Below are 14,208 nucleotides of genomic sequence, written 5' to 3' on the forward strand. Positions count from 1 at the left end.
GCGATGCTTTGTCTCACCACAATGCCATGAGTGTTCGTATCGAAAAAACATTTAAAAAGCCAATGTGTTCACGATTCGGCCACTGCCGAAAATTTACACCAGCAGCCATGTAGAATGCACTTGGTTACTGCAATAGTAGCTCTGTGTTTATCTGGTTGAGCTCTGCGGCACCAAGCTGGTGCCACGAACCCGGCCATACACATTTGCATCTCTGGTAACCTGGTAATCCACAGATGTTAAGAAGTTTGCTGACAAACTAAAACTTCCGATTGACTCGTGAGCTACAATGCTGATGTCCTTTTTCCACAAAGGTCATTTGTGCTTAGTTTCTTTCTTGCTTTTGTTGGAATCAACAGCACTGCACTTTCGAAAATTGCTTATTCATGTTTTAAGCCATTCCTCAAGAAAGACTGTCGTGTCTTTTTTTTTTTTATTATTGGTTTCTTTTTGTTTGTCGTCTGCCTTGATCAGATGATCTCTGCTAAACCATTTAAGGTTTGTCCTAGGTTTTGCTTTTTTGCAGCCTTCCCCTGCAGGTTTTAGCTTTTTTCTGTCACGGAGAAACATTGTAAGCATGCTGCTGATAGCCTCATTAATCAGATTAGGTTAATAATTTACATATAGTTACACGCACTTGCTAGCTTTTCAGGTCACGGAATGTTGTAAGCAAATAAATACTAAATGTGAAAATGCAATGCTATTCTTGTGATGAACGCACAGCGCAGTGAAGGAGACAGCTGCCTGGTGTGCGTGGCCAAGGGGCGCTTCCTATACTGCTTCAGGGTGACTGCAGATGCTGACACGGGCAGGGCACAACTCCTGCACAGCACTGTTATCCGCAATGCCTGCGTCTCTTCGGTCACAGGTGAAGACCTTATCTAGATTGTTGGTGCAGGATTGCTCGTACTGCCAGATGTTATTGTAATGAATTTGCAACCGATATGAAAATACCCTAATTATATCCGGTGTTAATTATAAACATACATACCTATATTGATTGCATGCTTACCACATTTACTCGTCTCTAATGCTCCCTCAATTGCAACGTGTAGCCCAATTTTGCCCAAAATGCTAAATGCAGCCAAAAATGCTAAATTCAATATACAGTAAAAGCTCGATGATACGATCACGGCTAATACGAATTTCCGGATGATACGAATTTTTCTGTGGTCCCGGCCGCGCCCCATTACTTTGCAACGTGCTAGAGAACGGTTGTTACGAATCGATTTTCGGCCTGCGTCGGTTGATACGAATAAACGCCGCCCCACTGACGGCCGCGAAAGAGAACAGCGCGCAGTCACGTGCTTTCTCCCATTATCTTTTGGAGCGGAGAAGCGGACGCGGCGCCAGACAGCGCGGACTCCGCGACTGGGCGCGAAGAGTTTGAAGCGGTGGCGCTTTTGTACTTTTCCTCCTTTTCAGCGGCCGCCCATCGGACGGAGTGGCTGCTGTGCTTCGGGCCGCGTTCTTTGTGTTTGCGCCATTTTACCTAGTCGCAGCGAGCTATGTCTACCGAGATAGAAGGACATTAGAGACTTTTTCTTCAAGAAATAAATGCTTTTTACGTACATGTGCCTGAGTGAGTTCACCTCTGACTCTTTAATTTAGCTACAGTCGAATCTCGTTAATTCGAACACGCTTATTTCGAACATACCGTGCACCGAAAATGCTCTTAGCAGTGCGCCAAATCACGCGGCGGCGCCTCCGACCGGCATTGCTCCGATACCGCCATAGAGCAAAAGCTCAGGAGAGACCCCTGAATGCCGCGCGCGAAGGAACGGGGAAAAAAAAATAAAAAAGAACCCGCGGCGGAAATTTCACCCTCTCTCAAATTGCAAGGTCGCCGTTTCTGCATCGCGCCGGAACAAGTGTGTACGTGCTGACTAGCGTGTTCTAGACAACCGTATTCTAGCACACACTAGTGCCGACGTCTCAGCCACGCGGATAAAATGGCAGTGAACTCTTCTCCTCTATTTTCTAGTCACATGTTGACCTTGCACGCTGCGGCAGCAGCGCAGAGGGAAGCAGCGGTGGAGGCGCAGTCGGGCCAACGAAACTGCTCACGCCCGCAAACGCTCGCTTCTCGATAACGGAGGAAAACGAAACTTAAGGGAGCAGCTAAAATAAGCTGGCTCCAGCACGGCGGCGGGCGCGCACGGAGATGTGCGCACGGAGTCGAAAGTGAGATAGCTACGAGGGAGTTGAGAGGAAGGGCGAGGGGAGCCACCGAAGCGGTGGAGTTGACAAAATCCGCTTCCCTGCCGCCCTCCTCCCTCACCTTCGACGGTCTCCACGCGCACCCGTGTGCCGGCGCCGCCCGCTCCCTGAAGCTTCGTTTTCTGCCGTTATCGGGAAGGGACCGTTAGCCGGCGTGGGCAGTTTCGTGGCCCGCGCTTGCTATGCGCTTGCGCGCCGCTATATTTCACGACTCGCACCGTTAGTGCATAGGGCTATGGTGCACGAATATTTCAAAAATACGTCCTTTTAATTCGAACAAATTTTCTGGCCCCTTCGAGTTCGAATTATCGAGATTCGACTGTAGTTTTAATTGTGTTTAGATGATACGAATTTCGGCTAATACGAATATTTTTCGTGACCCCGTGAGATTCGTATCATCGAGCTTTGACTGTACTTGATTATTTTCTCCTCAGATTTTCATGGCAAGAGAGAAATACAGTCAGTCTAATTTTTCGGACTCCTTTTCGGACTCCTGAGAAAACTCCTACAAAAACGTCTGAAAAATAAGGCAGTCCAAAAAAACAAATGCATCCCTTTAGCTGCCCTCAAGGAGTCAAATATCCATAACCACGTCTGAAATAGCTTTAAAGACCCGCCAGGCATTTCGGCGCTCATACTGTGACAGGAGATGGTGGGTGCATGCGTCTATAATTAAGGAACACATTTTATGTCCCATGACAGTGGCACTTTTGCATTTTTGGTATGCTTCACTGCAATACACTGCATATGCCTGGCCTTGTAGCACCGCTGTATTGCGTCGAAGCTGACTTTCGGGAACCGGCATTATTTATCGCTTTAGACCCTTGCCATGCTTTCCGCACTTCGACTCCATTAGCTGAGGATGACGGAGGCAGAGTCAGCACCATTGCCAACAGCAACGAGCCCTTTGAATGGAAAACATGGCACCAAACAGCAGAAAACATTATAGTGAACGTCGATGTACCTAGGCCTAACGACAGCAAGAAATGACTACCATGGCTGACCGGATCGGCACGCGAGAGTAATGGTTCGCGGCTGTGAGATAATCAAAGTGGCAGCAGTGGCGGCTTCAATTAATCTCATTTTGGACCTACGGTCTCAGCAGAATTTAGAAAAATCGGATGGTGAAGGATTTCAGCATCTGAAATTTCAGACGTTCTTATACATTGGCTCTATGGGGTTACGTGGTGGTGCCGTGAAAGTGTTCGAATGATCAGGCATGTCCAAAAAGTCGCGCATCCGAAAAATATATTGTTGACCGTGGTGATTTGTTCTCACCTAGGAAAGGAAAGTGTATCCCATTCGAGCTTAAGTGGATTAGGTGTTACTTGTCGTCACTGTGTGAGGCGTCCGAGGTGAAACTTGGCATTGGTCTGGGGGATTAGAGCATAACCAATTGCAATTTTTGGTTTTTCAATTGATACTAATGTGCATATCATATTTTAGTGAGCATTTTTTTAAGTGCCTGTTAGAATTGAGTAAACAGCTGTATTGGTGAGAAATATTCTGTTTAATTTGTTGTATTGTTTAGTTCATTATACGAGGTCTGTTAGAAAAGTATCCGACCTTATATATATATTTTGTTTGCGAATACCTGATGGATATGAAACAAGCGCATCAGCCGACTTTGAACCTTCGTGTGCATGCGCAAATTTTTTTACGCCTGCCGATAGCATCAGTTGCTGGGGCGCAGCGTTTGAGTGAGGTAGTGCGCAGTGCTCTCGTCGGTTTTAATATTGCAAGGAAAATGACGGAGCGACTGCAGCAGCGCTACTGCATCAAATTTTGCCAGAAACTGGGCGACAGCCAAGTGGAAACAATTCGTAAGATTCAGACGGCTTTCGGTGACCATGTGTCATGAGTCGGACGCCGGCGGTACACGAAAAAGAAGATGACGAAGATCGCGGAGTGTTCCGAACGGCGCGAGCGCTCGAGGCACGCAAACCGAGGTGTGGTCGAGGCAGAAGCGAGGCGAAGCAGCATTATTGATGTGGCTCTTGGGCTGGAAGGTTGCTTCGTCAGCTATGCTCTGACGACGGGAGTGCGGAGAACCCGGCCTCGAAGCTCGTGATGCTGGCAAGGCCCAGGCGTAGCTGTAGACCTCGGAGACGTCCGGGCGAAGCTCCTGGGACCGGCTGCTGCTGCTCACGGTGGTTCCATTCCTCTTCGCACGAATCCTTCTTCCTCGGCTGAGCCCGATCAATCGATAATCACCAGGACACCGGGTCGCCATGCAGATCGACGTAGGGCGAAGAACGCTTCGGTAGGCCTAACCAGGCAATCGACACGTCAGCGGCAGCTACCGGGGCACCAGCCACGTACTCGGTCAGGTCAACGGAACCGCGAGTCCTCGGAACTTACGGTATCAGCCTTACGGTATCACCCTGAATGAATATCACTTGGACCCGACGAGAGGAACTTCAAGTCGACGATCCGTAAGAGCCCACATTTCTGCTTTGCGACACAGTTAGGCCGGGGCTAGGGTGGCCAGACTTTGGCACGTCAGGGCTAGGACTGACCTAGAGACTTTAAGTCGGAGCTAGGCTCCGAAACCGAGATAGTCTTTTTTTCAGTAGTTTGTATGTATTCTGAGTTTTGTATTTAATTTTGAGTGAGCATTTTTGTCGAATTATGGTTTTAGTTTTGTGTGCCTCGTGCTATTCCCAATCTTGTGCATATTGGGCCAGCTACCAAGTGCGCTGCAACGTCAAAGTGATGCTGACTGCTTTCTTGGACTCCCGCGGTGTGGTACACCACGAGTACGCACCACAGGGTCAAAGAATCACCAAAGAGTACTACAGGGATGTCCTCCGTCGCCTACATGATGCTGTGCGGCGCAAGAGACCGGAGTTGTGGTCAACAGGAAATTGGCGCATCCATCACGACAATGCTCCTACACATTCCTCGCACTTGATTCAGACTTTTCTGGCGAAAAACCAGACTCCTGTAGTTCAACAGGCTCCTTACTCTCCTGATATGTCCCCCTGCGACTTCTGGCAGACTCCTGTAGTTCAACAGGCTCCTTACTCTCCTGATATGGCCCCCTGCGACTTCTGGCTGTTTCCCAAAATCAAGAGGCCATTGAAAGGAGCGCGATTTCAGACGAGAGAGGACATTATGGCTACGACAGCTGAGCTAAACTCTATCCCGAAAGAGGCCTTCTCGGAATGCTTCCAACAATGGCAGCACCGCTGGGAGAAGTTTGTGGAGTCCCAAGGAGACTACTTTGAGGGTGATTAGGTTTCCAACGCTCCAGCTTATGCCAGTGTTTTTTCTTCGACCAAAGGTCGGATACTTTTCTAGCAGACCTCGTATCTGTGTTGCACCCAACGCAGCACGACTGCTGTGATCCCCAGAGCATGACAGGATTTCTGCACTGCACTTCATCTATTAAGTGCTGGCTTTGAGAAACATGTCATTAGCAATTTCTATTTTCTGAACAACAAAGTTCTTTTGTGCAGATCTTCATTTAGTATGCCTTTTACATGCTTTATAGGCTGGTAAAAGTTTGATTTAGGCCTCCCTTCAAACCAGTTGTTCAATTTAAAAATAACATGGCACATTACAGGTAAATTACATCTCGCGGCACGCGGTATTTGCCGCAGAAACCACTTCGCGCGGCACACCACGAACCCCCTCGATTCCTGCCGCTTTTGCCGCGCGCGGCAAACGCGGCAGGAATTGGGGGTTTTGCTGACCCATTTCTGCGGCAAATGCCGCGTGCTGCGAGATGAAGAACCATTGAACCAATCAAGAGCGATGAGAGTGACGTCACGGAGCCATCACAACCAAACCGCCGCCGGTCCGCGCCGGGTTTTCAATCGACGATCGTCGTCTCTCGCATGAAACAACGAGTGCTCGCGGTGTTGCTCGCGCGTTCGGAGAGCGCGGGAGATCTTATCGCGCTGCCGCGCGGCGGGACGCGCTTGCCACGGTGGCCTCGCGGCAAAGTGCTGACGCCGCCCGCGGCATGACGCGCGCGTTTTTTGCTGCTAGCGTGGCCGTATCCTTAGGCCGCTCCCTGAATTTTCGTTTTCTGCTGTTATCGGGAAGCGAGCATTTGCCGGCGTGGGCAGTTCGTTGGTCGGACTGGGCCTCCGCTGCTGCATGAAGGGGTCTCTCCTAAGCTTTTGCTCTATGGCGGTGTCGGAGCAATGCCGGTCTGAGGCGCCGTACCCTTATTCGACGCGCTGGTGAGAGCATTGTCGGTCTGTGGTATGTTCGAATTAACCGTCGCAAATGCTTTCGCGTTCAAATTACCGAGCGTTTTCGCCCATTGAAATACACATAACTTTGACGGGACCAGAGCGTCAGTTCGAATTAAGCGTGTTCGAATTAACGAGATTCGGCTGTACCATGGTCTTGCACAAGTAAATATGCGGTGTTCATTTCCTAATGACCTGTTTTTCTTTGCCTTTTATTACAGCCCTTGACAAGTGCCCCTCAAACAAGCATGACCTGCACCTTCTTGTGTGCACGATGAATGCAGAGATTGTGAACGTTTACATCGACAGCAGTAAGTATAAATGTTACTGCATCGTGGCACTAGGCTAGGTGTGCAGATTTTTGCAAACCACCTTCAAGTTTCACTTTCAGCTTTGCTGATCACACAGGATGACTAAAGAGAAACAGTAAATCAGCTCAGACTAATAGAGTATTCTTTAATTCTGCTTGCCAAAGTGCATGTGCATGTCCAGAATGTGCCGTTTCTCTAGTTGCTCTTGTTGAGTAAATGACATTTCTGCTACCAGGATACATAAGGATGTTGAGCTGCGAGTAACGAAGTATTCACCTCACTGTAGCCAATATTGTCTCCAATCTTGCATTTTCTGTTTCATTTTTGTGATAGGATGCTCATTGAAATAAAGCATGGACAACCAACATTTAGATTAACTTTGTTATATCCGATAATTTGTTATGTCTGTGTTCATTATGTACAGGCTTGCCTGAGTTTTGTAACAAGCGTCTACTGGCAACAACAATTGTTATCAAATTTTTCTTGCCTCGAGTTGTTGCAAGTGTTGAAGAAATGCCTTGACATAGGTATAATGCAAGGTAGAGCAGTCACGGCTGTTTTTAAGTGTAAGAGCTCGTTAGTGTGACCCTTATAGTGAAAACAGCATGTCAGCCTAGAGGAAAACTCGTGTGTTCATGCTGCTGCCACACTGCAATGGAAGTCGTGAGGTACTTGTCATTGTCACAAAAGATAAAAATACTTCTGGTGCAAAATGCTAGAAATAAGGGTTACAGATGTCTTCATGAAATATGGGCATGTTGATAATATAAGCATTTGATTGTTTTCAGGATCCATTTCATTATTCAAAACATGAATAATTCAGGCATTTTTTTTTTTTCTGGACCCTTGAAACCCAAATGAACTAGTGTTTACCATATAGCATGTTGGACCACTGTGCCTTTTTAGCTCCTTACATGTGACTGGGGGTCATTTTTGCACAGGATTGCACAGGTTCGCTAATGAAAGTTTTTTCTATGCAATCCAATATTTTTATATGCCAAAAAATGTATGGAAATATTGGACTGCGTATGGAACATTTAATTATGGAGAGGAAGTAGTTGACTATTTGATGTGTATGACTAAAAACTGACATGTACGTGTGGATCTGGATAGTTTTTTTTATATCTTTTGTTAATTAGTTATTTTTAATTGTTTGTTGATTACTGCCCTTGTATTCTCAGTGAATTCTTTGTCCTTCCTCTGCTCTTAGATCTCAACTTCAACATTGAGAAACTACACATCGAGCTGCCCTGGATGCTTCAACCTGTAGGCCTGGCTGTCTCGCCTAATGGCATCTACTTCGCATCATTTTATCAGTAAGAAATTTTTGGCTTTTAGTACAGCGCCCTGTATTCATAATCTGCATCTGCGGTAGAAATAAAAGGAAAAGATAAAAAATGGAGAGAAAAAAACTTGTAATTATAGTCCAAAAGCTCTGGTAATACCGTATTTACTCGACCGTAACATGACCACAATTGTAACGTGAGAGTAGACTTTCCAGTCACACAAAATTAAAAATAAAATAAAACCCTGAATGTAACGTGAGATGAACGGAAAAAGAAATGGTACCTTTATTCAAGAAATCACAATTCAGAAACGAGTTCTCTTCACTCATTATTCTCGTTTGAGGAGGAGCCAGAGCTTTCCTTCAGTGGTATTCTTGGGTGATCACTTTCAAAGACCGTTTCACTTTTGCAAAATTTCGCGTGACTCAGCACCGAATGCATCCCCGACAAGTGTTTCTGGCGTTGTGCTAAGCTCGCTATATTCACACAGTGGCAAGAGCACTGTTGGCCACATATTTAGAAAAGTTCAGTGCTGGGAAGAGCCGGTTCCCGCGAAAGCAATACTATCCTGAGAGTGATCGCTGGAGAATCAAGTCATCTTCCAAGCTGTTGAGTTAGTTTGAGATAAAGCACTTCCTAGAAGACCGCACAACCATTTCAATCGGGCGCACAACCAGGTCACTATAAGGCCCACAGAGCACTTCCAACCGGCCTCGCACTTAAAGAGGGCCTCACGCTGGTCCTGTTAGCCGTGAATTGTTGACATCGAGTCGCGGCGGAGTTTCCTAGCTCCTCGGCCATCAAAATTGCTCGTCTCTTGAAGCGGGCATCATACTGAATGTGCTGCATCACCTTAACGTCGTAAATAAATGGAGCTGAAGCATGAAAGGACCATAACACCAGTCACAAGCATAGCGAAAATGGCATCGATCTAAACAAAAAACAAGTTGTCACTCGACTTGTCTATGGATTCGATCAAGACCTAAAGGTTTGGCAACCGGTTCCATCCAGGTTGAAACTCAATACAGTATAGACCACTTATAACGTAACTGCTTATAGTGCAGCACCGGATATAGTGCGGTCTTTTCAGACTCCCGTTAATTTTCCCATAGCACTCCATGTATACACGTATGGCTTATAGTGCAGTTGCGGGAAACGAAATACCGGTTACAGTGCGGCTGCCTCGGAGTACGGAAGTCGGCGGAAACGGCGAACGCTCCCCTCAAACGGGCGCCCCAAGGAGTGCTCGAGGAAGAAAGAGAGACAAAGTGGAGGAGAAGGGCACGTGGTGCGAACGAACAGCCAGTGAGGCTGAAACCGGAATCTTGAGTGGAGTCGTGAACTATCACGATGCGCATAGCGAGCGATGGCCACGAAACTGCCAACGCCGGCCAACGCTCGCTTCACGATAACGGCAACGAAACTTCAGGGAGCGGGCGGCGCTGGCCCGGCACTGCGAAGGGCACACGCGGAGACTGTGGAATGTGAGTAAGGAGGGCGGCAGGAAAGCGGATTTCGCCTCGGCAACTCCGCCGCTTCGGTAGCTCCCCTCGCCCTCCCTCGTAGCTCCCTCACTTTCGACTGTCACCGTGCGCGCGCCGCCGCTCCAGCCGGCCCGGCGCCAGCTCCCCGATGTTTCGTTTTCTGCCGTTATCGGGAAGCGGGCGTTTGCCAGCGTGGGCAGTTTTGTTGGCCGGCCTGAAACAGCGCCGCTGCTTCGATCCCTCTGCACCGTAGCCGCAGCGTGCGAGGTCAACACGTGACTAGAAAGTAGAGGAAGCATAAAGGAGAAAGAAGGGTTCACTGCCATTTTCTATGCGTCGCTACGGTAGCGTGGCTGAGACGTCGGCACGTACACACATGTTCCGGCGCAACGCAGAATCGGTGACCTTGCCATTTGAGTGAGGGTGAAATTTCCGCCGCATTTTTTTTTTCTTTCTTTTTCTTTTTTTTTTGTTCGCGCACGACATTGAGAGGTCTTTCCTAAGTGCCGGCGCAATGCCGGTCGGAGGCGCCGCCACGTTATTGGTTCGAATTAACGAGATTCGTCTGTAAATTGAATGCAAACGTTCTAGCCGCGTTCCTCGACTATCGCATACGCGTGGCGGCTCGGTGCACATGTTTTGCATATCTGCGGGCCTTGAAGATTGTTGCTTTGGTTATTGTGCAGTACCGCTTATAGTGCGGATATTCGCGACTCCGGCAACTTACGTTATAAGCGGTCTACACTGTATAACGAAGTGTGTATACACGATTTCAATGCAACGAAATTTCACTGCTACTACAAAGGAATACTGAGGACACAGAGGCCGCCGGCACAGATGGTCAAATAGTTTAAATAAATGCTGCTGTTTGTAAAAGCACCTCTCAAATTGTGTGCCATGCGACTGAAGCAGAGCAGCGTCGTGTTCCGTATGAAGTTCAAGTGCGATGAGATACTATCGCGATACGTGAGCTGTATGCTTTAGGTGCAAGTGAAAGCGTGCGAAGATGAGCCAAGAAGGATGGTGGCTTGATGAGCGCCGTCTTCCCACATGAGCAGGGGGCTGGAGCAAACTTGCAGTCATGCGATCAAGCGAGGGCGGAGGAGAGGAGGGAAGGGAGTTGGGGGCAGGTTGGCGAGCATGTCGTTTGCTAGTGCGTCTGTGGCTGTGCACGGCTGAGCGAATCGGCAGCCTGTTTCAGAGGTAATTTTTGCCACATGTGCAAAGACTCGGCGAGCTGAGATGGCATGGCATCGTGTGCTGTCTTCCCACGAGTTTCGGAGACTCGTTGAAGTGAGATGCAGTCAAAGCATTCGCTCCCCACTGCAAATGTAGACGATGCAAGCACTTGCTTTATGTGCTTCAACGGTCTTTTGTTGTTGAAGTTGGTCATCATTTTCCCAGGGGAGCTGACAGGTGGGACAGCAAGCGGCAAACACTCACCAAAAGGCGCAAGCACCATTTTGCCTTTGAGGAATGTGCAATATGTGCAAGGATTTCGCGTGCGCGAAAACTCAAAAGGGCATACTAAAATACTATAAATTATCAGTAGCTGACTGGTGAATGTTACATATTGTTTAAAATATGTGGTATAGAAAACTAAACAGTATTATCTATTTTGCACATAAGAAAATGGGAATAAGACTGCAGGACTATTTGCAACTTCCGTGCAAGAGGTGTGATTTGGTGCCATAGCCTTCCCTTCATAGCCAAGAGAGAGTGTCTGTGAGTATTGCATTTACACAGCAGGCGCGAAAGTGTCATGGCCGGCTGCGTGCATTTGCGCGGATGGCGGATGAACAAGGGGGGAGTATCATGCATCAGGTGAACTTGCTGTCAGGGGCGGATCCAGGTTTTTTCTGAGGGGGGGGGTCAGCTTCTGTCAATGATGATCATGACAGTAGCCTTTCTTATTGATAGCTTTCACGTGACGTCACGCACCCACCTTATCACCATTTTGGGGCACCAACATGGTGACTATGAGCACTTCAGTCCAATCCATCTCATTGAAAGCTATCACGTGACGTTACGGACCCAGCATATCATTGTGTCGGTGCACCAACATGGCGGTTACAATGACGTCAGTGCAAGCCATCTATTTACCGACATTTACCATTTCTGCTCAAGATAAATGCGCCTCTTATACAGCTAGTGCAACACCTGTACCGAAGCCAGTTATCGGTTTCTCCGAGCCTATAGGAAAACCATGTTGCCCAATACGGTCATGTGCTTGGCGGCTGTGCCTGATAGTTTATCTAAGTCTCTAAGTCTAGTTGGGTTCATGTTCCCGAGTCTAAGACTCAGGAACAACATGGGAACGTTTGTTTGATTTTCCATAGACTCAATGCAAAAAAAGTCCGCCTAAGACGAACCGCCTCAGACGTACTCCTCGGTTAAGACGAACATTCGGAGTGACCACCACCGCTACCGATCCTGGAGGCTAGGGTGCCTCGATGCGCCGTGCCCGGGGGCACCCGTATCGAGGCACCCTACTGGAGGCTCGTGGCGCACATCGTCGGTAGACAGAGGCAAAAACAAGAGGAGGAACCGCTGTCTACCACGTTTACCGTTTTTAAGTAAGATATTTGGATGCACCTGGTCATGTTGCCAATTACTTTTTTGGGGTGCACTTCTGTTAAGACGAACTTCCGATAAGATGAACCAATTTTCATGGTCCCTTCAAGTTCGTCTTAAGGGAGTCTGCTGTACTTTATAAGGAGCTATCACTCGAGCTATCGTTGAATCATTGGAATCGACAAGCACAGTAAAAAAATTTTGAAGCAGGCAAATCTTTATGAAACGAGAAGGCGAACAAAAGACGGCAATGTCAATGCTGCTGACGTTTAGGGCATTTATCTGATTATAAATCAATCCAGTCTCTTTCCTGGAAGGAAAGTTAAATACGAATTACTCGAGCTGCTTGGATGATCCGAAGCGCGGAAGCAGACTAGCAGACTATGAAAAAGCACCGCCCACAGCACTCACTACGCCTGCGCCACCCTCATTGCAACCGCCGGCCGGCGGGGGCGCCGAGCAGACGCTATGCGCTCTGGTGTTCCCTTTAAAAGTGGAACGCTCTGTATGTCACCAACAGGTGAGATGAGAGACCCAGGTATTCCCACTCCTCTTGCTCCTAACTCCTCGCCAACTAGGTAGATCATTCTTTTTTTTCGCGCATCCTCCTGGGTACGGATGGACGTTTCGCCTAGGCATATACAGCGTCGCTGTAAAACATGTATAGCATACCGGATTAAATCAAGCAGGCTAAGTGACTATTTGTCACCGCCCCGTTTCAAAGGGGATGCCATTAAATCATCATCATCATCACCTGAAGTTTCTCTGGCGTGACCAACTGCAGACAGTGACGTTCTTCCTCGGACTCATGGTCCTGCGACGCATTCTTCTCTTTTGCACGGTCCCGCTTTTGCTGTCTTTGTTCACATTGTCTGTATTCACGTTGATGCTGTCGACACCTCTCCGCGTTTGTTAGCTTTTTCCTCCGGCCTGAACGTGCTATGCCGTGCCCCTGGCTTTTGCAGGTGACGGTAAGAGGCAACCAATGACACCCCGACAGGGAACTAAGTTAATCAGGCGTGAAGGCGCTCGCGCGGACATGGCCGTGCTTGACAAAGGGGACGTGCCCTCATTCGCTTGATGCCGCCACCGGGACGAGTAAGGCACGGCCGGTGCCAGGAGGTCCAAGGCGTTCATGAGAAAAAATAACTACGGCAACTTCGCAACACCACACCCCTACAGAAAACAGCTAAGCTTGTGAGCGAGCTAGCTTTACTTCTACATGGCTGCTACCACTGGTACTTGCGAAAAATAATTTTGAAGAATACTGGTGGCCACATTTTTTGCGACAGGGCCATCACCCTCTCAGCGAGGGGTGATGCAGAAATCGGAGGGGGGGTCAAGACATCCGGACACCCCCCTGGATCCGCGCCTCCTTGCTGTGACCCTCCAGATTTCAGAATCTTTGATCAGTGGCAAATTACATCGAACCTGGCAATGAAATGGCGCGTACCCTCATACACTTTTTCAGCAATCATTTTTCATTCACAGATTCCGTAATTTCGCGATTGGAGAGATAAATGCAACAAGAATGGCAGCAATAGGGGTATGCAGCCCAAAGTATTCAGCATAGAATTTTCAAAATACAGTGTAGACCGCTTATAACGTAAGTCGCTGCAGTCGCGATTATCGGCACTATAAGCGGTACCGCACTATAACCAAAGCAACAGTTTTCAAGGCCCGCACATGTGCAAAACATGTGCACCGAGCCGCCACGCGTATGCGACAGTCGAGGAATGCAGCTAGAACGTTTGCGGTCGAATCTCATTAATTCGAAATAATTCACGCGGCGGCGCCTCCGACCGGCATTGCTCCGGCACCGCCATAGAGTAAAAGCTTAGGAGAGACCCCTCAATGTCGCGCGCGAACAAAACAAGAAAAAAAGAAAGAAAAAAAATGCGGCGGAAATTTTACCCTCTCTCAAATGGCAAGGTCACCGATTCTGCGTTGCGCCGGAACATGCGTGTACGCGCCGACATCTCAGCCACGCTACCGTAGCCACGCGTAGAATGTGGCAGTGAACCCTTCTTTCTCCTTTATGCTTCCTCTACTTTCTAGTCACGTGTTGACCTTGCACGCTGCGGCTACGGCGCAGAGGGAAGCAGCGGCGCTGTCCCAGGTCGGCCAATGA

The 14,208-nt window shown here is 48.3% G+C and overlaps 1 protein-coding gene across 3 annotated transcripts in view; it reads left to right on the forward strand.

Annotated features, from left to right (window-relative positions):
• The window catches only part of LOC119441902 (general transcription factor 3C polypeptide 4), a 63,391-nt gene that overhangs the window by 30,528 nt on the left and 18,655 nt on the right, over positions 1–14,208 (forward strand). For all 3 annotated transcript variants that reach the window (XM_049661711.1, XM_037706563.2, XM_049661712.1), the window contains 3 exons: positions 721–865; positions 6,644–6,733; positions 7,944–8,049. In XM_049661711.1, coding sequence (XP_049517668.1) covers positions 721–865; positions 6,644–6,733; positions 7,944–8,049 — 341 coding nt within the window. The remainder of the gene's footprint in view (positions 1–720; positions 866–6,643; positions 6,734–7,943; positions 8,050–14,208) is intronic.

Source organism: Dermacentor silvarum, chromosome 2 (assembly GCF_013339745.2).
Source record: "Dermacentor silvarum isolate Dsil-2018 chromosome 2, BIME_Dsil_1.4, whole genome shotgun sequence".
Lineage (NCBI taxonomy): Eukaryota > Metazoa > Arthropoda > Arachnida > Ixodida > Ixodidae > Dermacentor > Dermacentor silvarum.